The sequence below is a fragment of the Tachyglossus aculeatus genome, chromosome X4 (genome assembly GCF_015852505.1).
Source record: "Tachyglossus aculeatus isolate mTacAcu1 chromosome X4, mTacAcu1.pri, whole genome shotgun sequence".
NCBI lineage: Eukaryota > Metazoa > Chordata > Mammalia > Monotremata > Tachyglossidae > Tachyglossus > Tachyglossus aculeatus.
Genome location: NC_052098.1, coordinates 33878251 through 33901416, shown reverse-complemented (window position 1 = coordinate 33901416; position 23166 = coordinate 33878251). Strand labels below are relative to the sequence as shown.

General features: G+C 42.8%; 2 protein-coding genes across 2 annotated transcripts in view; both read left to right on the top strand.

Moving 5' to 3' along the window:
• The window catches only part of TEK (TEK receptor tyrosine kinase), a 79729-nt gene that overhangs the window by 21733 nt on the left and 34830 nt on the right, over window positions 1–23166 (top strand). The window contains exons 2-11 of the mRNA XM_038769701.1: window positions 3577–3888; window positions 8314–8424; window positions 9445–9597; window positions 11438–11569; window positions 12685–12825; window positions 13088–13216; window positions 16571–16722; window positions 18170–18311; window positions 19260–19421; window positions 21778–21912. Coding sequence (XP_038625629.1) covers window positions 3577–3888; window positions 8314–8424; window positions 9445–9597; window positions 11438–11569; window positions 12685–12825; window positions 13088–13216; window positions 16571–16722; window positions 18170–18311; window positions 19260–19421; window positions 21778–21912 — 1569 coding nt within the window. The remainder of the gene's footprint in view (window positions 1–3576; window positions 3889–8313; window positions 8425–9444; window positions 9598–11437; window positions 11570–12684; window positions 12826–13087; window positions 13217–16570; window positions 16723–18169; window positions 18312–19259; window positions 19422–21777; window positions 21913–23166) is intronic.
• On the top strand, window positions 9782–10290 carry LOC119948170 (NEDD8-conjugating enzyme UBE2F-like). The gene is made up of 2 exons (XM_038770102.1): window positions 9782–9792; window positions 9933–10290. Exons 1-2 carry the CDS (start codon window positions 9782–9784, stop codon window positions 10288–10290), a joined length of 369 nt encoding a protein of 122 aa, XP_038626030.1.

Below are 23166 nucleotides of genomic sequence, written 5' to 3'. Positions count from 1 at the left end.
AATCAACCAATCATTGGTATTTTTTGAGTGCTTACGGTGCAGAACACTGCAGTAAGTGTTTAGAGAATAACCTTATTCGGTACACTTTTCTAATAAATTCCTATTTCCTTTCTTTTTTTTTTAACCTCCACCTGAACTCTCTATAAAGGCCCATTCAGAAAGTCATTAGGGAAATGAAACATATGCTAGCTAGTCTGTTTTGATTCTTGTTAGGTAATCTGCAACAGGGAATTGAACATCAGTTGTTATTAGTCCAAGTCAAATATCTGAAATCATAATATGCATCCCCAAGAGGGGAGAACTTGAACATATAGCTCACATGTAAATACGGTTCAATGCTTTAATGGTTGTAATTAGCAACTTATTTCAGGTTTCTACAGATGTAATTTGTAGTCAATGATGACATTACAGGTGGTGAATCTTATACATGGGTGCAGGGGTAACGAATAGATCAATATGTGGCTGACGATGCCTTCCTCCACCCTTTGAATGTGATTGCAAAGAGAGTCCATAGCCCAAGAATAGTAGAGCAGAAGAAATGCCATACTGGGTCAGACCAATGATTCATCCTGTATTCTGTTTCCACTAGTGGCAGCAGGCTTCTTGGAGGAATAGGAAACAAGGATATAGAGATAAGAAAGTTTTTTTCCAACTTTTCAAAACAATATACTGACACAATTGTATATTTTGATTTTGCATAACAGTGCTATTCCCAAATCACTTTCACATTACTCAGACTGGTTTTGTTCTCACAACATGCCTCGAGGTAGGAAAAGGCAGGTATTATTCACTCATTCATTCATTCATTCGTTCAATTGTATGTATTGAGCACTTACTGTGTGCAGAGCACTGTACTAAGTGCTTGGGAAGTACAAGTTGGCAACATATAGAGACGGTCCCTACCCAACAACAGGCTTACAGTCTAGAAGGGGGAGACAGACAACAAAACAAAACATGTGGACAGGTGTCAAGTCATCAGAATAAATAGAAATAAAGCTAGATGCACATTATTAAGAAAATAAATAGAATAGTAAATATGTACAAGTAAAATAAATAGAATAATAAATCTGTACAAACATATATACAGGTGCTGGGGGGAGGGGAAGGAGGTAGGGCAGGGGGTGGGAAGGAGGAGAGGAAACGGGGGGCTCAGTACCATTTTGCAGAGGGGGAAACTGAGTCAAAGAAGTTAAGTGGCTTGCTCCAAATCACACAGCAGGCCAGTGGCAGAGCTGAGACTAGAATTTGGGCCCTGTCTTTTTCAGGATCTTGGACATTTTGTTGTTCTCCACTATCATTAAATAGAAATTCTTTTATTATGAGTTCAGTGTGACTCACTGAGTTTTCACATGACATTCAGCTGATTTTAGCACCTGGGCTGGTTGGACTCTTCCATGAAAGAACTGCATTATTTTCTTCCTTTCCATGTCTCTCCTTTGGAATAGAGTGCTATCTCAAGGTCGAAGGAGGCCCCATGCCACCCCCTAGTTTGAAAGCAGCACTACCCCGGGCCCTGGAGCCCTGGTCAGGCTCGTCTTCAGGGCAAGGGCATCGCCACTTTGGAGTCAGGGAAAACCTATGATACCACAGTCTCTTCAGCCAGCGTCAGGTCCCATTTTATGGTTGCCCGATTTGACCCCCCCACTTCCTAGGACCTGTCTGTGGGACTCAGCCATATGAAATCATGATCTTTCACCTCAATATGTTTTATGCAACATTTTTGGAAAGCCCTTGGTGACTACAGGCCTTCCTGTATTTACCCTTGCAGATGACACTACTTTCATTTTCCCCACTAAGAAAGTGAAGCTTAGGTTGAAATGTTTAGGGTTAAAGTGGGCTTATCATTTATACCAGTGTGTTTTGCTAGTGAGAGAGTAATCTCTTTTTAAAGACTGGATAAGAATCAAGACAAATCCAAGGGTGAGAATTCAACTTTCTAAATCTTGCTTGAACCTGTTGATGTCTTCCGCCTGTACAACTTCTTAGGGCAACAAATCCCATGTTTTTCCACCCTCTCTGTGAACAAGTGTTTTCTTGTGTTTGTTTAGAATTTACCATCTTCACACTACAGTGGGTGCCTCTCCCATACCCTAGTCTTGAGGGGATTTGTTGAATCATCATTGTATGTTCACACTGCACCTTACATGATTTTGGTAAACTTCCTACTGGTCTAGGGTGGCTTTATCCTAGACAGTCCAGTTCTCAGCTGGCAACTCCCCTGCCCGATTTGCTGTGGCCCTGGCTTAAAACATGGGCTGTCACATGCATCTTCTCATCCAGTCCACGGAGGGCCATCAGTGGCCACTCTAGATATGTCCCCTCTCAGCCTTTGTCTTTCCAGACCAGAGTCCTCATCTTTTCAGACTCCAATGATACAGAAGCTTTCCCATTCTCCTGAACATTTTGGCTGCCCTTCTGCACTTTTATGGCTATCCCAAAATGATGAGTACATTTTGTACATTTTCAGGTAAACATGCTATTAGAACTGTAGTAGTGCTTATGAGCTAAGCACTATAGTCAATACAATTTCTCACATCAGACATGGTCCCTTTCAATCAATCACTGGTATTTATTGAGAGCTTACCGTGAGCAGAACACTACTGTACTAAGAGCTTGGGAGAGTACAGTGCCATAGCGGTGGCATAGATGATCCCTGCACACAAGTAGCTTACAGACTAGAGGGGGAGACAAGCTTTAAAACACATTACAGATGGATATATACATAAGTGCTGTGGGGCTTGGGAAGGGGCAAATATCAGTGTTTAATACCAAGTGTGTAGGTGACTCAGAAAGGATGGCTAAGACAGGGAAGGTCTCCTGGAGGAGATGTGATTTTCATAAGGCTTTAAAGGTGGGGAGAGAGGAGTGTTCTATAGTATATGAAGGGGAAGTAGTGGGTGAGGGGTTTTCACAAGAAAGCTGAGATCGAGGTGCAATGAGGATGTTGGTGATAGGGGAGCAAAGTGTGTGGGTTAGGTTGTAGTAGGAGATCAACCAGGTAAAGTAGGACTGGGGAGATGTGGATTGAACAATTTTTTTTGGAAAAATGATATGGGCAGCAGAGTGAAGTATGGACTAGAGAGGGGAGCTACAGGAGGCAGGGAGGTCAGCGAGGAAGATAATATGGTAGCCCCACATAGCATTCACGATCTAAGCGGCAGGGAGTGCAGGTGTTTTATCTCCATTTTATAGGTGAGAAAACTGAGGCACGGAGAGATTAAGTTACTTGTCACAGGTCACACAGCAGGCCAGAGGCGGAGCTAGGATTAGAACCTGTGCCTCCTAACCATCAGTTCAAAGCTCTTTACCCAAGGCCATGCTATCTCAGTTGGTCTACCAATCGAAGCACCCAAATTTCCTCTCAGGAGTAACTTCTGAACCTGGCTAGATCTTTCATATTTATCAGTATTACTAATAACTATTCAAAATGAAAGCTAGCCCTCCCAACTAATTTTTTCCCCATTATCAACACTTCAGTGAAGATGGCTCCAAAGCTATATAGACCTCATGTAAATGATCTTATTCAAAAACTCAGTTGTGAGACTCCTTCCCTTTTTTTGTTTTTTTTATCTTTAGGCAAAGTGGACGCGGCGATGGACCTGATCCTGATTAATTCCTTGCCTCTAGTGGCTGATGCTGAGACATCGCTCACCTGTATAGCCACAGGCTGGCATGGCCACGAGACCTTGACCATAGGAAGAGACTTTGAAGCACTGATGAACCAGCATCAGGAGCCTCTGGAAGTTACTCAAGATGAAGGAAGAGAATGGGCTAAAAAAGTTGTGTGGAAGCGGGAAAAGGCCAGTAAAATCAACGGAGCTTATTACTGTGAAGGGAAAGTTCGTGGGGAGTCAATAAAGATACGCACAATGAAGATGCGATTACAAGGTAACTTGCTTAAATTAGAGAGACAGCTGAGACCCCTCTAAACTAACACAGTCCCTTAAGATATCTCAGTTATTCACTCCATCAGTGGTACTTAATGAGCACCTGAAGAAGAATACCTAAAAGTAACACACACAGTCCCTGTTCTCAAGGTAATTACAGTTTAACACTTGCAAGGGGGAAGTGCAGAGTTAGATTCTCTACAAGTAGTGGAAGCAGGAGAAAACAAATCAGGATGTAGCAGGTAGTGGTACAAGTATGTTGGGATGACATATTTGCACACAACTGCTGTGAGATCGGTGTAAATGAGTATCTAGGCTAAACTGTTAATTCTGAATTTCAGTTACCTATCTACAGAGCGCTGTCAACAATAGAGGTCTTCCCTCCCTTCTATCCAGAACTCTTATGCACATCACTGTTCAGATCAATCAATCAATTGTACTTATTGAGCGCTTACTGTGTGCACAGCACTGTACTAAGTGTTTGGGAGAGTACAACAGAGTTGGTAGATGTGATGCCTACCCACAATGCGCTTACAGACTAGAGAGGGAGATAGACATTAATATAAATAAATTACAGATACGTTGCCAAAGTTCTGACTAGGAATAAAGCACGCAAAGAGGTGGGCTATTATTTGAATTGCGCAATCTGAAGCTGAATCACAGAATAACTGGAGATGCGAGGCTGGGGTAGCTTCAGTATTTAGTTTTAGCTAATTTTGCCTGCCTTGCTGCTTCCTGGCTGTGGCAAAGTCAGAACAGGGAAGGGAAGTTTCTTTCATGGCGGTTGACCTAGTTTTCTGGTTACTGCATGGACTAATACATTAGTTACAGTAGAGTCTGGAATGGAACAAAACAACAGACTTCAGTAGAGAGTATTTTACATGCACATCCTGAAAGGTTTTGTCTTCCATACATCAGAACCAACAGTCCAGGATACTTAAAAGGGAGGGAAGTCTTCTGCATCAACTCTTTGTGGCTATGGATTATCAGTGTGGAAACTGAATTGTGATCAGGAAAACTATTGGAGCCTGAGTTCAAAATCAGAGAAGGAACTGAACTTCAAGCTTTTCTGCATTTGGAATCCAAGGGGGTCCCTTTAACTGGACTTAATACTGTATTTCCCCCAAGAAAAATGTATCTGAATAATGATGATTGTAATAACAACAACAACTGTGGCACTTGTTAAGCACTTACTGTATGCCAAGCACTGACCTGAGCAATATAAGCAAATCAGACCCAATCCCTGTCCCACCCGAGGATCACAGTCTAAGGGGAAGAAGGAATAATTGGTTTTGAATCTCCATTTTACATCTAAGGAAACTGAGGCACAGAGAAGTTAAGTGATTTACCCAATGTTATACAGCAGGCAAGTGGTGGAGGTGGGATTAGAACCCAGTTCCTCTGATTCCCAGGCCCATGGTCTTTCCACTAGGCCAGTCTGCTTCCCTATGGTATTTATTTAGGTGCTAAACACTGGGTTAAATACAAGATAATCAGATCAGACACGGTCCCTGCCCCTTGGGGTGTTCACAATTTAAGAGGGAGAAAGAGCAGGTCCTATGCCCATTTCTCAGGTGAGAAAATTGAGGCCCAGAGAGATTAAGTGTTTTGCCCAGGGCCACACAGTAAGCCAGTGGCAGGGATGGATCTAGGACCCAGGTCTCTTGACTCTCAGACTCATGCTGCTTCCAAAGTATGACAGGAATTCATTAAACAATTCAAAAGTATCTGGATTCAGGATTCAAAAGTCTAGGGAAGCACCATGGCCTAGTGGAAAGAGCAGGGATCTGGGAGCCAGAGGACCTGGGTTCTAATTCCAGTTCCACCACTTACCTGCCTCACTTAGCTTCTCTGTGCCTCTGTTACCTCATCTGAAAAATGGGGATTACATTTTCCTACTTCTTACTTAAACTATGAGCCTCAAGTAGGACAGGGACTGTGTCCAAATTGTCTTTTATCTACCCCAGCACTTAGTACAGTACTTGACACATAGCCCTTAAAGAATACAACTAAAAAAAAAAAATTCAACAATGCTTTGCCAGCTGACCTAAAATCTTTATTTGGTGCAAACTAAGGTCAGAGCTTCTTTCGAGAGCCTATTATGCTCCCCATTAAATAACAGCCGCAGGGCGAGTGGGAAAGATTCACAACAGAAATTCCCAGGAATGTAGCTATTCAGCGCCAGGGCAAGAAGGAAGGGAGGTTGAGCAAAAGGATGTTAGGTTTGCCAAAGCTATCATGGTTCAAAATTCAGCTATATTTTCTTCTGCACCTGTCATTTGGATTTGGCTTGTTTAAAAAAGTGGTAACTCATAAACTGAAGTTTCCAGATACTTAGGAAAGAAAATCTGAGATTTGCACACAAATGACTTCAGTGAAAAGGAAAAATTGAGACAATATCCAAAGCTCGCCACCTTCTAATTTCTTACTGACTTATTATTTAGTGCTTGCCATTAGTGTGCAACTGTTTCTACTCTGCTTCTTTAGGACCATGCATCCTGTAGATGCTCAATAGTATTTGTAGATAGACTTGCCCTAGTGGAAATAAGCACCTGGAATGATTTAGCTTTTAGTCTTCTGTCAGACTCTGAGCTCTTTAAAATATCTCGGATCAAAGTTCCAAAAGTACAGTGTAATAGAGCTAGTAGGTGCAATCCAGAGATTTTGAAGCACTCAGAGTTCAGGCACAGGTGTTTAATTAAATTCACAAGGAGAGAAAACAGCTCTGCCCACTTGCTGAATGGGTCTCATTCCAAGGAATTCTGGAGAAAGGCTCCCAGAAAACCCAATACTAAGGCCACAGGCACTGTAAAAATGAGTTTCCCAGTTCAGTCTCTTTGACCTTAGTTGTGTCTCCAACAGGGTCATCCCAATATCTTCCATATCTGAATGGAAACACACTTAAAAGTATATTTTTCAGAACAAAATGCAAAATAGGAAACAGCCAAAAACTGAGTAGATTTTTTAAAAAATGATATTTGTTAAGCATTTACTATGTGCCAGGCACTGTACTAAGTGCTGGGATTGATACATAGTCAGTGCTAAATAAATACCGTGGATAGATCCATAAGGACAGGGATCTTATTTATTAACTCTATTATACTCTCCCAAACAGTACAGTGCTCTTCACAGAGTGAGCACTCAAATACTATCAATTGATTGATTAGTGAATGGAGGGGTTTTTTTGTTATTGTTCACATTTTTGTTTTTACTTTTGAGCCAGTGTCTCTATCAGAAGTAACCCACAGAATTTTGTTCAACATTTGGTTGAAAATATTAGGATTTGGGATTTCAAAAGTAGGGGTCAAATTTCAACTCAAAAAATGTCTATCAGAATATTATTAGTAGTAGTAGTAATAAGAAAATTATTTATTGAGTACTTACTCTGTGACAAACACTGTACTTAGTATTTTGAAGAGTACTTGACAATAGTGGTAATAGACACAAATTCATTGTAATATAGTAGCATTCTGCATTGGTATATCATTTTCAGCAAAGAATATCAAACAGGATAGGCATTAACTTATCAGTGAGAACTGTAAATTGTAAGCACAGTCCCTAAAATAAAGATATACAGACTAAGGCAAGAAAAAAGGCACATTACTAGGGGAATTGAGAATTACTTTCACCTATTCAACTGACTACACCCTCACTCAGAAATGATCTGGGGCATTTGAAGAGGATTGTCAACTACCAGAAGTATTATCTCTAGTTGGAATTCTTCTAACCAGGCGTTTCCTCCACCCACCCCCCTCCATTCCCTGAAGAGTATGGTTATGTCTTTAACAGATCCCTAGAATTGTGAAGACTCAATTAAAAACTTTCACAGGAAGCAAAATACATTAGCCTAAATTAGAAGTCAGTGCCAGGGCACTGTTATTAAAAAAAAAAAAAAAAAAGAAAGAAACAAATAGGACAGAGAAGTAGCACTTGAACTTTGGGTTAGTTGAAATCTCTATTCCTGTAAATTAAAGGCTCACCCAGCATGCGGTAATAGAGAAATTAAAAGCCACCAAGTTAAAAATACATTGGCCCTGAGCCCATTGAGAAGTCCAGGTTCCTTTCCAGAGCACAATGTGGAGAGGAAAAAAAAAAATCCCATACTAACCTAAACAACATTCACACAAAACAACAGGGAATGTAATCAACACCAGTAGACTACACCAGTAAATATTAAATTCTGGGCCAAATTTCTCATTAAATCAGCAGTGAAAATTACACTTGGAGATTTAAGCAAAAGATATCCATACTGATGTCCCCTTCCCCCTTCCCTTGCCCTCCATGCCAAATGAAGCACTTTCAGCAGTATCAGCCTTGGGGAAGAAACAATCACAATAGCCTTTGGAACTCAAAACCTGGACCTCTGGGGTGTGGAAAAAGGTCTTCCCTTTACTATCCTTATGTTTCTCTCTCTTTTTTTTTAAAGCTTCCTTTCGCCCAGCCAGTTTAACTATGACAGTGAATAAGGGAGAAAACGTGACTATTTTCTTCAAACTGTTGTTAAAAAAGGAAGAAGATGCGGTGATTTACCAAAATGGTAATTGCATTTTATTTGTCTCTCTCTTCCCTGGGAGTTGTGGGACAGGCACACTCAAGCCTCCAAGTTTTTTTTTTTGTTGTTGTTGTTGATTCTTACTGCCATGATGCTCATGAGGCTTTTGCATTCAGAAAGAGTACACTGAAGAGACCAGGCACAAAGTCTTAGCCACTTTGTATGTTCAAGGAACCCTCACAACTCTAATCCGTGCCTTTTAAACCCACCCACGCTGTGCAAAGGTTCAGAAACTATTACAGAAAGTCACTTTTTTATGGTATTTAAGTGCTTAATACGTGTCAGGCACTGTGCTAAGAGCTGGCTTAGATGCAAGCTAATCAGGTTGGACACATTCCCTCTCCCGCACAGGGATCCCATTCTTAATCTCCATTTTACAGATGAGGTAACTGAGGCATGGAGAAGTTAAGTGTCTTGCTCAAGGTCACACAGCAGACATGTGGCAGAGCTGGGATTAGAACCCAAGTTCTTCTGACTACCTGACTTGTGCTCTATCCATTAGGCCACACTGCTTCTCCAACCAAGATGATGGGAGGGGCAACAAAAAGCGAGAACAAAGAGTGTGGGACTCTGCAGTCTGGAAAGACACAGTTCATGACTGAAGTTGACAAAATCAGGAAGGGTGTGGACAGTTAGGGAAGTAGAGGAGAAGTTAGAGATATTAGATGGTACATCCCAAACAATGAAGCTGGACGTCAAGGAGGGGATCCAGCACACATTTTTTCCAAGCATCCTGTTGCTACCGGTGGTAGTATTAGAGTACTGGAGCTGGATGAACTATTAGTCTGACTCAGTTATTTAATAACATCCCCTGCATTTTGTAGCATTTTCATTCTTTCCAGTCTACAGTGATCTGCAGCAGACTGAGAGAGATCATGAGGGGTGCAGTGCTCAAAACCATATATTCCTTTCTCTTGAATAGAAAAAAGAGGGACAGTTTCACTTGGAAGGGCTCCCTAGTAGTGCTTGAACTAGCTTGATCGGTCTGTGTGTTTTTGTCCCCAGGCTCTTTCATTCATTTAGTGCCCAGGCATGAAGTGGTTGATACATTAGCGGTGAACGTATCCCAAGCCCAGCTCCAGGACTCAGGTGTTTACTCTGCCAGGTACATAGGAGGCAATCTCTTCACCTCAGCCTTCACCAGGCTCATCGTCCGAAGTAAGTTTATCATGGTCAATTACATTGTGCTGCATTCTGGGAGGGAGGGAGGGCTTAAAAAACAAAACAAAAAAACAAATTCTGGTGCCTTGAGGTAGTTATCAAGACCCTAAAGCAATTACAAGATATTTTTGGTCATGACATAGTTGAAGGCTCCTTCATCTAACTTTTTCTTCGATCATTAATGGAGCAAAGGTGGTATATAGCTCATCATCATCATCATCGGTACTTACTGAGTGCTTACTGTACTCAGAGCATTGTACTAAGCACTCATGAGAGTACAATGCAATGGAGTTGGTAGACACATTCCCTGCCCACAGTGAGCTTGCTTACAGTCTGGAGGGGGAGATAGGCAATTTGCCTTGTACGTGTAAAGTGAACTTTCCCGACCCGAACAAGCTCCATTACTTTCAGCTTACCGTAACCCCAGATGAGGGTTACTACCAAGGTGGAAAATTTCAGTTTGAAACTGAAGTCCCTGATGCTTACAACATGGTGCCTCCAAAAGTAAAATGTTTGACCCGGATCTGGCACCCCAACATCACAGAGATGGGTGAAATATGTTTAAGTTTACTGAGAGAACATTTGATCGATGGCACTGGGTGGGCTCCCACAAGAACATTAAAGGATGTGGTCTGGGGATTAAACTCATTATTCACTCCCAGCCTAGACCCTCCGCTCCTCTGCCGCTAATCTCCTCACTGGGCCTCGTTTTCGCCTGTCCCGCTGTCGACCCCCGGCCCACGTCATCCCTCTGGCCTGGAATGCCCTCCCTCTGCACATCCGCCAAGCTAGCTCTCTTCCTCCCTTCAAAGCCCTACTGAGAGCTCACCTCCTCCAGGAAGCCTTCCCAGACTGATCCCCCTCCTTCCTCTTCCCCTCCTCCCCCGCCTTACCTCCTTCCCCTCCCCATAGCACCTGTACATATGTATATATGTTTGTACGTATTTATTACTCTATTTGTTTTACTTTTACATATTTATTCTATTCATTTTATTTTGTTAATATGTTTTGTTCTCTGTCTCCCCCTTCTAGATTGTGAGCCCACTGTTGGGTAGGGACCATCTCTATATGTTGCCAACTTGTACTTCCCAAGCGCTTAATACAGTGCTCTGCACACAGTAAGCGCTCAACAAATACGTTTGAATGAATGAATGAATAAATATCTTGTTCAACTAATTCTATACAGTGATTTACAAGTACAAAAAAAAAGGATCTGGAATCTGAAGGTAGACTATATTTTCAGCTCTCTGGCAAACTCTTGCAACTCAACAGAAGCTTAGACAGTCTTTGAAACAGCCATGGAGTTAGTGATGATATTTATTAAGCAGTTAATCACTCTCATCATTGCGCTCATTCTATCTTTTAATTGTACATTTCTCTTGACTCTCCTATCTCTGTTCCTTTGTTCATGCTAGTCCCCCAACTTTCAACACCTCAGGAAATTTGAATTCTTTAGCTAACTGATTATTTCCCTGAGAGTTTCCTGTAGACTCTTGACTGGCCATTTTATTGATTTTGCCCCAAATTTCCTACCTGAGAAATCGAGACCATAATGCCTGAAAGCTACCTCCGTCAACAAGAGTGGTTTTAGAGGAATATGAAAACTAAGCTGCGGGAGTCAGGATAAAAGGCACTACATAAATCCTTTTTCATCAACGGTGGTATTTATCATCATCAGCAAATACCATTGATGATGATGATGATAAATAATTCCTCCTTGTGAACTGGAATCTTGTGAATGCCCTTGCAGTTTCCAAAATGAAGCACCATGCTCAACAGAAATGGGAAATGATCAGGAGTCAGAGATGGACCCAGTCTCTATGTGCTTGTATCATAGGGTGTGAAGCCCACAAGTGGGGACCTGAATGCAACTCTCACTGTACCTCTTGTGTGAATAATGGCATCTGTCATGAAGATACTGGAGAATGCATTTGCCCTCCTGGATTCATGGGGAAAACATGTGAGAAGGGTAAGTTAAAAGGGGGCTTTATGTTTTTAATCTGGTGTTTCACATGTTGATTTTAGGAGTCTCAGAGTTTAGAAGTAAGCAGGATCATTGCGGGCCAAGAAAAACATACTGATAAACTGGTGCAAGCTACCCTGCTCAAGTCACAATGGGTTTTTAAAGTAAATTAACCTCTTTGTGCCTCAATTTCTTCATGTTTAGTAGGGTGATAATATAAGATTTTTCATATGTACGAGTAATTCTCTCTGCCTGAAGCTTTTGACATAGCAGCCTGCAGCCCCAGGAAGCCAAAGAAATCTCAGAGTCTTAGCTTCTGAGCCCCTTGAGGGCCAGGGGTCATGTTTAATCTCCACCCAAGCAGTTTTTTCCAGCACTTAGCACAGTGCTCTGCACAGCAAGTGCTTAATGCTACTAATACTACTACTAGAGGCAGATCCCTGGGGGCCATATTCAGCATGCTCCCCTGATGTTTGAGGGTATCACAAGGTATCACTCCCTTCTAGACCCACGGACACCCCCCTCACGCCCCCCAAGGAGTTAAGATACTAACAGAATTAGAGGCTCCTCAGGTTTCAGGTTGATCAACCCATTTCCTTGCCCCTTCAGAGGCTCAGAACTACCCAACTATACGCTGTTCCCAAAATCTGGGTAAGCTCTCTAGATTCTAAGCTCCTCTTGGGCAGGGAATACGCATTCCGACTCTGTTATAGTGTACTCTCCCAAGAGCTTAGTACAGTGCTTTGCACGCAGTAAGTGCTCAGTAAATTTGATTGATTGATAAATTCAGCCTGAGAAGGGCTATCCTGAAGTGGCTATGGATACCATAGGGTAACCCAAGGCCGAGTCCAGTGGCCCTTGAGCAATCCCAGATGTTACCAAAGATAGCACAGATATGCTGGAGTTCAAGGAATTTCTGAATCTTGGTAAGCAATCAACTCAATGGAAACTGTGATGGCTAGGACAGGAGAGCCCTGGAGTATGATGTTGAGGCCATTTCTCTGGTCCTCCTGCCTACTTCATAAAGATGGGTTCACCTACATTTAGCTTCCCTCATGGCTTTGAGTCTTTTCATTTAAACAAGAAATACATTATTAATTAGCTGATTTCTTTTTGCGTAGCTTGTGGATACAACACATTTGGCAGAACCTGCAGAGAAAAGTGCAACGGATCAGAGGGGTGCAAATCTTACATGTTCTGTCTCCCAGACCCTTATGGCTGTTCCTGTGCTACAGGTTGGAAAGGACTGCAGTGCGATGAAGGTATAGTCCAATAAGCTCCTCGAGGGCAGGGACTGGATCTACTAACTGTATTGCACTCTCCCAAGTGCTTAGTACAGTGCTCTACACACAGTAAGTGTTCAATAAATACCACCGATTGATCGATTGATCAAGGCTCTGACAGACTTTGGAAAGAGGTCGAGGATGGGATTGGGGAAGGGAGGGAATGGGCAGGGGGAAATCCCTGGAGCCAAACTGGGGGTGCCAGCTTTCTCCAGCTAACACTTTCCTTCTGTATTTGCAGCCTGCCAACATGGTTTTTATGGGCCAGACTGTAAACTAAAGTGTGAGTGCACCCGTGGAGAAACATGTGATCGGTTTAAAGGATGCCTCTGCTCTCCTGATAGACATGGTCTACAATGTGAGAAAGAAGGTAAAGCAAGGTAACACTGTGGCTAAGAGTGCTTTCCAGTATGATTCAACGTAACCTTCATGCTGGTGTAGCATTTCAGCCCAAGGGAGAGAGAGAGAACTTACCGTCCTGCTTTTTGTTTCAGGGGCATAAGACATCTTCTTTGGCCCAATCAGAAAAGGAAGTGTGGGATAGTATTCTTAATTTTTAGGCTCAAAGAGTTACAATAAGACTCAGGACCTAGATTATTTCTTAGTAATAAAGCCCATTAATTTTTTCAGACCAGAAGGAGACCGCCGGTTTACTGGTTGCTTGACAGCTGGGCATTGTCTTTTACTTATAGTCCCAGGTAGGCCCAATGTAAATCATCATGTTACCACCTTTCATCTGTTTAAGCCTTTTTGTTTTTTTTGGAGGAAAAAAATGATCTTCATTTATTCATCCACCCCTCTCACTTTCTTGGCCTTCCTTTAAACCTCCACTTTTGCATGACAGGAAATTTAGGAGGCGGAGGACAGGAAGAGTGGGGACAGAGGAAGGGCGAGTAATGTATAAAAGGCATAGCTGGGTAACAGGTGATAACAGCATTATTATTTGGGTCTATCATACCTGCAACAGCAAACAAAAGCCAACTCCCTGATGCTCACTGCATTATAACCACCATTTTCTAACATAGGAACTGGTGTTACAGGACACTAAATGGTCATCAAATGATTTAAAAGGGTTAATTCTTTGGCCAAAATAGCTACCTTACCTTTCAGAGAGTTATGTGGGCTCTGGGAGTAGGGAGCATGGATTTGTTGTTGCTTAGTGCTTCCCTAGCCCCCGATGCAAGTTGGAGTGCTTTAGTATTGGGGAAAACGAAGAGATAAAAGATCATGATAAGATTTATTTTTTTAACAGGCCCATATTTGCCATTCAGGGTCCAGGAAATGGCATTCCAATAAGCTATGGGATTGCTTCTTGGGAACATGCATTCCATACCATAGGCATTCACCCACGTAGCGGTTAGCTTAGGGGAGAATCTGGTATTTCCCTCCCCCCACAAGGCCATCCTAGAGTTAGTCTCAAACAGCTAGTAATGTCAGCAAGGTTTACTGCATCAGTTTTAAGGGGGATAACTCTAGCTTCTCCCTCTTTTTACTGGCATAAGCTTTGAGGATGTTGGGTGGGAGGAATGAGCAGAAGCATGCTCCCTTATAAGTGGCTCAGATTGCTGTCCTGGAATAGCTTCAGCCCCTGCTCACACTATTCCCAAGAAACCCTACCGGGCCCAGGAAAGCATTAGGTTGTCTCTCCTCTCTCCCTGAAAAGGGAGCTGGCAGGCATCCTGGAAGCCAGGAGCAGACCTTCAGAATGTAGCTCATCCCCAACCCCAACTCGATCATAGAGAGAAACCCCTGTTCTTGTCTCCCCTTGATTAGGGCACTCTGGCACTGACCTAAACCCCTATTCACACCAATAATAGGTCTGTAAGACAAGGACCATTCAGCGCAAAGTTTGGGCATCTGTGACACACTCCTTTCAATGCATGGACACTGTTGTAAGAGAAGCCTGGAAAAGGGAATTCCTTCTCCCCTCCATTTACTTCTTCCTTCCACTGTTCTCCTTTCCCTGGGCTCACAGCGGGTCAAAACATTCCTTCACAGAAGGACTAAACCGAGATGGGCCCATGGCACTTACGAATCTGGCTTTATGGCAACACACTGAGAAGCAGCTTGGCCTAATGGAAAGAACACAGACCTGGGAGCCAGAAGACCTGGGTTCTAATCCCAGCTCTACCATTTATCTGTTGTGTGACCTGGGGCAAGTCACTTATCTTCTATGTACCTCAGTTCCCTCATCTGTAAAATGAGGATTAAGACTTTGAGCCACATGTGGGACAGGGACTGTGTTCAAACCAATTAGCTTGTATCTATTCCAGCACTTGGTACAGTGAGTGGAACATAGCAAGTGCTTAACAAATATCATTTAAAAAACTGAAAAAAAAAACCCCATTGCCTTCCCCTAATATCATCTATCTCCATCCTGGATCTTGCCCCATCCCACTACCTGCCACTCAAAGAGCCCCATGAACAGGTCTCCTTGCTTCTGTAACAGCTTCACATGGATGAGCTGGGCTAGTCACAAGGAAAGCAGGTTTGGGCATGCTGTCCATAGTCTAACCCTCTTGTAATGATATTTTTTTTTTTTGCAAAATTTCACAGTATTTTGTTCATCCAAGGCCTCTCCAGTGCTAACCTTAGTTTGGACTCACCCCAACTCCTGGAAATCAGAGGACCTAGATTCTAATCCCAGCTCTAACACTGCCTGCTCGGTGATCGTGGGCAAGTAACTTCAGCTCTCTGTGCCTCAGGTTCTGTGAACTGGGGATTCAAAACCTGTTCTCCTTCCTAGACTTGTGAGCCCCTTGTGAGACAGGGACTGTGTGTGACCTGTTTAAATTAAATCTATCCCAACATTTAGTGCAGTATTTGGCATGGTGTAAACACTTAACAAATATCACATAATTGGTATTATTATAATGCCCACTTTCCAAGTCAGAAGTTCCAAGTGTGGGACCAGAGCTGACAGTATTAAGGTCTTGTCTGGATCTAGTTAAAAATTTTCCCCAGATGGGCTTTCTCCACTCCTTCCTCCCCTACTCTGATGGCATCAGCCCAAGTCTATTTTCCTGCCTTTATTGTCTCACCCCGGTCAAATGAAAAATTGGCACTTTTGCTTCATACAAGTCTTTAATCAACTGCTGTATCGGTTCTCACTGTGCCAAATGCCAAACTGAAATTACTGAGCTGTTTTTGTTTTTCTAAGCCCAAGCAACGGCCAACAAGTGTTACAGTTTGAAAATGTTTCTCTGAGTAGACATAATCCAAGTCATTCTGCAGTAGCAGAAAATTGCTCTATTTCTGGATGTTTCTCTTTCAGAGGTGACATTATTCCTCTACTAATACCTGAAAAGTGAACTACTTTCCTTCTAGATGACACTTTTCTCAATAACACTAATACTATCTACAATTCAGCAGTTGCCTAGTGGTGGCAAAGAAGTCACTGGTCGAAGTAAATGATTTCCATCTTAGGTGAAAGATAACTCTGGGCGGTAAAATCAGCATCATCATTTTGTTTACAGAAAATGGAGTGGCTCAAAAATAGCACAGATAGCAGTAACAACATTTTACCATTTCAGATTTTACTTAATGTCGATTAAGGGAAAAATGAACTTTTTGATAACTAAAAGGAAGAGCTTTGAGGGGGATAAAAAGTTCCTCAAGTCAGATTCTGTTGGCTGCAGACAGTCCTTTGTAAATGTGTATCTGAATCGGGGCCACTGAGCCTGGTTTAAAACAAAATTTCACTCCAGCTGTCATCCTCCTTTAGGTGCTGCAAGTGTGACTCCCCAGATAGAGGATTTACCTGACTACATAGAAGTGAATTCTGGCAAATTCTGCAAATCCTGCAAAGCCTCTGGCAAGCCACTGCCTAAAGCTGGAGAAATGACTCTAGTGAAATCAGATGGGACTGTCCTCCATGTAAGATGCTAATGTGATTATTATCTGGTATTTATTGAATGTGCTGGGCACCATTCAAAACAGAGAAGAGGTTCAGGGAACTTCTTTTCTGCTCAGGCTCTCTGATGATACAGGCCAGAATCTGATGCATTGCTCAACAATTGTCTTTGCACCAAGGCTAATGGTAAAAAGCATAAATATGGTTACTGGAAATTTAGTGGGCACCTCCTACATGTCAGCCAAGTTAAGGGGGCATCCGGGTTCTGTGGGCTAAAAGTCAGTGGTGGTCAAATCGTGGTTTCCAATAGTACAAAGGGGTACCAGTACCCAGAGACAGGCTGCAGCTTCATGACAGGGTAAAGTCTTAGAAGCTGAAAAGAACCTTGAGAGATTCAGCACTGCTCGTTGGCAGGTGGATGACTAAGGACAGGCAGCAACTCCACAACTTTCCTTTGCTCACGCAAACTTTATACTGACATACTTGTCCAGATAAATCTACAGCTTTATCTGTCTGTCTGGAATGTGTGTCTCAGATTGCATGTTCCTTGGGGACAGGGACTAGAAATGTGAAATGGAGTGAAAAGGCAGGCGAAGAAAGGGGTGTGACCTGATCTACAGGCATCAAAGTCAGGGGTCTCTGGGTCTGGAGTCTTCCCTCCCTCCCCCTTTTACCTTCCCCAACTCCACCAGGAGCAACCAACCACCATCATGACGCCCAAGCTGTGCTTACCACATGTACAGAGGGCAGGTGAGGGTACCTTTACCAAAATTAGAATGTTGGTGGCTTTCCGCTGACTGAACGGGGGTAAGGGGACAGGGGGGATGTCAACACAGCATTCTTCTGAGCAGTCTTAAGTAGCCCCCTTTTAAATGTGAAATTGTTCATTTTTTTCCTGTGTTTGCCTTCTCCTTACCCTAGGTTGGGACTCCCTGTGGGCAAAACTGCTTGATTTCATTTTTCTAGGGCTCTTCACTTAGTTTAGCAATGTATGCATTGTAGGTACTTAGGACACCCACTCCATCAGTACATTTCCTCAGCCAAGGATTCAAAGTGGAAGCAGAAACATAGGCCGGACCCTTGCCCAGCTGCAACACCCTGCTCTCTGTTCAGACTTATGCCCCTCCCTTTGTCCAGTGTCCACTGAAGAAAGGAACCAGGGTTTTGGTTTGCTTACAAAAAGTGCTGCGTCTGAGATCCTGTGAAACTCTGCACAACATAAACTTTGATTATTATTGCAGCAGCCTGAGTTTTGGAAAACAGTCACTGATCACTTCAGTTACAGTACACAGTTTGGCCTTTTTATCTGGGTTAAAAGCCTATTCCAACAGTAGTTAGAAAACAATGGAGGGCAATTCCACCTTAAGCAGGAGATTCAGAAATATCTGTGCGTTTGTGTGTGTGTATGCGCGTGCCTGAGAGAGAGTTCTTATAATTCATTGCCTTGGTCTTTGTTTTAAACCATTTCAGCATAATTCTTTCTCAACAAACAACCACTCCGAGGCAGTATTTTGTGTCGAACAGATTCTTCCACCTGACTCAGGCGTCTGGGTCTGTAGTGTAAACACAGTGGCTGGAATGGTGGAAAAGCCTTTCAGTGTTTCTGTGAAAGGTAAGCTTTGGTTTAGAGAGGGAGGGTTTGGATCTGCAAAGAACTTCAGTACACTGCAAAGCAGCTAGCATGTTCAAATGAATCAATCAATGGTATTTACTGAGCACTTATTATGTTCAGAGCACTGCACTAAGGGCTTGGGAGAGTACAATACAACAGAATTAGCAGACACATTCCCTGCTCATAACAAGCTCACGGTCTAGAGGGGGAGACAGACATTATATAAGTAATTTATACTATATAATTTAAAGATATGGACATATGTTGTGGGGTTGGGCAAATATGAACTGTCCAAGGGCCACAGTTCCAAGGGCATAGATGACGCAGAAGGGACAGTGAGCCAGGAAAAGGAGAGCTTAATCGGGGAGGGCCTTCTGGAGAAGATGTGACCTTAAGAATGCTTTGAAGGGGAGAGTGTTTATGGAGCGGAAGGGATAGGGATTGTGCAGGCTGAATATCTTGTATCTACCCCAGCACTTAGTACAGTGCTTGGCACATAGTAAATACCATTATCAGTACAGCTGGCTCATATTTAGGTTTAGAGCTGATTCCTGTGGCCTTGAGTATCAGTTACAGATAGGGCCTTACAGTCCCACAACTTTCCCACAGCTGTTTCATTCAGGACAAAAGGTCACGTAATGAAAAGGAAGAAAAAAATTACCTTCTACATGCACCAGACCCAAAATTATGTAAATAATCCACAGGCAAATACTGTTATTTTGGTATAGATAAGCATGATGGATTAGTGAGTATATTTAAGTACTTTGAAAGCTAAAGAAAATATACACAGAAACCACAATGCACATTCGTAAGTAGCAATATTTTCATATCCTGCTGCATACTGGGCTGGAAACAAGTTTTAATGATCTGGTGAATGTACTGCAATATAGGCTTCTTTGTGAGAGAAAAAAAAGTTTGAGCATATTTGACGGTTGCAATTTCAAACAGTTCCTCCAGAGCCTCTGAATGCCCCAAAGGTGGTGGACAGCGGACATAATTTTCTCACCATAAACATCAGTTCTGAGCCTTATAGAGGGGATGGACCAATTGAATCCAGAAAGCTCCTGTACAAATCTGCTAAAGAATATGAGACTTGGAAGTATATGCAAGGTAGGGGTCTCTCCTTGGGGTGGGAGAGGAAAGGCGGGGGTGTCCCGGAAGCAGTGTGGTCTGGTGGATGAAGCATGGGCCTTGGAGTCGGAAGGACCTGGGTTCTAATCCTGACTCCACCACTTGCCTGCTGTTTGACCTTGGACAAGACACTTAACTTCTCTGTGCTTCTGTTATCTCATCTGTAAAATGGGGATTGAAACTGTGCTCCCCATGTGGGGCGGGGACTGCGTCCAACCCGATTTGCTTGTATCCACCCCAGAGCTTAGCACAGTGCCTAGCACATAGGGAGCGCTTAACAAGTACCACAGTTATTACTATTGCTAGAAAACGAGACACCAAACATGAAAGATTGTCCTTCCAAAATTCACAAAAATGGAACAGTCCGGCTTGAGCTGCAGAGGTGAGCAGACATAACTGCGGGTCAGGGCCAGCCCTTAGAATGGTGGCGACCACTCTCCTTTGGAATTTGATTTCCTTTTGTTCTGCATCCTCGCCCCCTAAGCTGACCCTGGGCTTTTAGGGAAATTCTGGTCTGGAAGAGATCCCCAGGGAGTGAATGAGCTGTGTAAGAGCTGAGAATCTTAAATCTGTGTTAAATAGCTAGAGCCAAGGTTTCCTGTCAAAATCTATGGTTATTCTAGACAGAGCAAAGTGGAGAGTAGAGTTGGAAGCAGTGTGGTCTAGTGAATACAGCACGGGACCGGAAGTCGCTGGACCCGGTTCTAATTCTGGCTCCATCACTTGCCTGCTGAGTGACCTTGGGCAAATCACTTAATTTCTCTGTGCTCAGTATCCTCAACTGTAAAATGGGGATTTAATACCTCTTCTCCCTCCCACAAGACTGTGAGTCCTGTGTGGAACAGGGACTGTGTCTGATCTGATTATATTCTACCTCAGCTCTTGGCGCATCATAAGCGCTTTCATACCACAACTATTATTATTATTATTATTACATAATTTTTAAGGAAACGCAAGGGAAGGGAAAGAAAAACCCTGCTACCGAAGAAAAGAAAGTTTGGGTCTTGGAAGGATGAAAAATAACTCTTGCTTGTGTAGACACAATTAAGACTTGACAATGACAGGGATCTATCACTATCAGTCAGTGGTATTTATTGAGTGTTTACTGTGTGCAGAGCACTGTACTAAGCACTCGGGAGAGTACAATACAATAGAGTGGGTAGATATGTTCCCTGCCCACAATGACTGACAGTCTTCAAATCATTCTTCCTAACCACCATTTCAACTAGTCAAGACATGGCTTTACATTTTAGAGAAGTTAAAATATTTTCTTCATTAGTCACAGTTCCAATGAAAAGACTACATAGAAACGGAGAGAATTGTGACGGGAAGACATAGTCTTGTCTAAGCTACAACATTGCCCAGTTCAGGCCCATCTTATGTGCAGGAAGCCAGCCCCACCTGAAGCAGAGCAGGTAACTCCTGGGGAAACAGGGCCACCTCCCCACCACCTCACTCTCTCAGCCCTTGAGAAGCAGTGTGGTTTAGTGGAAAGAGCACAGGCCTGGGAGCCAGGGGACCTGGGTTCTAATCCCAGTTCTGCCTCTTGTCTGTTGGGTGACTTTGGGCAAGGCACTTCACTTCTCTGTGCCACAATTCCCTCACCTGCATGATGGAGACTTAATACCTGTTCTCCTTCCTACTTCTACTGTGAGCCTCATGTGGGTCCTGATTATCTTGTATCTACCCCAGTGCTGAGTACAGTGCTTGGCACATAGTGATTAACAAATACCACAATTACTATTATTATTATCCCCATCCAACAATTCAATTTGCACCATGCCTGCTTCTATTTTTACTGCACCTCTTCATGATTTTGTTGTCACTGATTGTCGACCTAATAATTTATTTCCTCTTGATTGTCACCAGTACACTCAGCTTTTCAAGTGGGAGCCCCCAGTGGGCCAGAGGTGATATCTGAATGATCATCCTTGAACTTTTCCCTGCAATTTAGTACAGTACTCAGCACAGAGTAAGCACTCCCAAACACTATAAATAAGAATCATTTTGTATGGGCTGACGACTGAAGTTCAAGCTATAGATCAGTGCCCTTTTAGGGTGGGTGAATTTGTTGATAAGCCTTGAGTGAAATATCATGGAAGATATTTCATGCCTTGAGTGAAATTAGATTGAAGGACCCTCCCAGCCCACATTTCCCTTCAGCAGCACCTAGTTTGCATCTAAGGTTTGACTATTCCTCTCTGATTTTAATTTAGATTTCAGTTGACATATTTTCTTTTCTGCTTTAATACTCTTACCGAAGATGCTCCATAAATATCACTGATGATAATGATGATGTACTGAGGTTTTCTGAACTTTCCCTTTTTGTATTCAGTGACAGGAGAAATAGTCACATTAAAACACTTGGAACCCAGAACAGAATATAAGCTCTGTGTGCAACTAAGCCGCCGAGGAGAGGGTGGGGAAGGGCACCCTGGACCTGTGAGAAATTTCACGACAGCATCCATTGGTAAGTGGGAATGAGTGCCGGTTTCTTCATCTGGGGGATGGAGAGAGGCTTGGCATGAAAGGGAGATTAGATTGGTAGGGGAAGCAGCAGGGAATGGCAGTTGACTAGTTATTTTCAATTTGGGTAGGTTAAATTCTTACCCTAATCACAGAACTACCAAAGGGACTCAGAGACAGTGTAGTTACCTCAGCATCATGGGATCTGGGTGCTGGATTCAGAATTCATGCCAGCATTTCTTTTTCATAGAACAGCTCAGAAGATAACATCTCTGACTGATGTTTGTTTGTGGGCTCTAAAAGAAATCATGCTCAAGACCTTTTAGTCAGTCACTGATAAGTAGCCAAGAAGCAGCATGGTCTAGTGAAAAGAGCATGGGCTTGGGAGTCAGGGGATCTGGGTTCTAATCCCTACTCTGCCACCTTTCCTCTGTGTGACCTTGTAAGTCACCTCATTTCTATGTGCCTCAGTTACCTCATCTGTAAAATGGGAATTAAGACTGTGAGCCCCAAGTGGGACAGGCACACTTCCTGTATCCAACAGAATTATTTTACGTTACCCCAGTGTTAGTACAGTGCCTGCCACATAGAAGGCACTTAACAAATACTATTTAAAAAAGAAAAAAAAAAACCGTGTGCCCCCCATGTGGGACAAGGGACTTTATCCCACCTGATTATCTTATATCTACCCCAGCAGGTATTACAGTGCATGGTACATAGTAAGCATCTAAAAATACCACAATTATTATTGTAAGTTTGTCAAAGGTCAAAGTAGTGAAAAATATCAAATTAGGGAATAGTGTTCCTTCCGGCTTTGAATCAGGGGCCGAGGAAGTATCCAGTTTGATCTACAAAACCATGCTGTGAAATCTGCCATTTTTACCCCAAACATGGGAGGGGGCCAGGTCTACAGAATGAAGTTGAGGGTAATTCAATTGCAGATTTGGGATCAGCCTAATGGAGTTTTTCATTTATTTGTGAAATTCTCAGAAAATATTTTTTCCCCCAATAATTGCAAATAGTGTGTTGGCGGGATCAATGAAAGTCAGCGAAAACATCAACACAACTTGAACAATCGGTTGCGAGAAACTTCGAGAGCTAAGAACCAACCCCTAAGAACTACTAGCAATTTTCTGGAATCTTTGAAATGTATGCTGGCTAACACACATATTAAGTGATGAGAGAGTGGAGGGTGATTTTTGTATTGGGTTTTATGATCTCTGCTAAAGACAGCAACAACAAAAACTTTCCTTGTGGG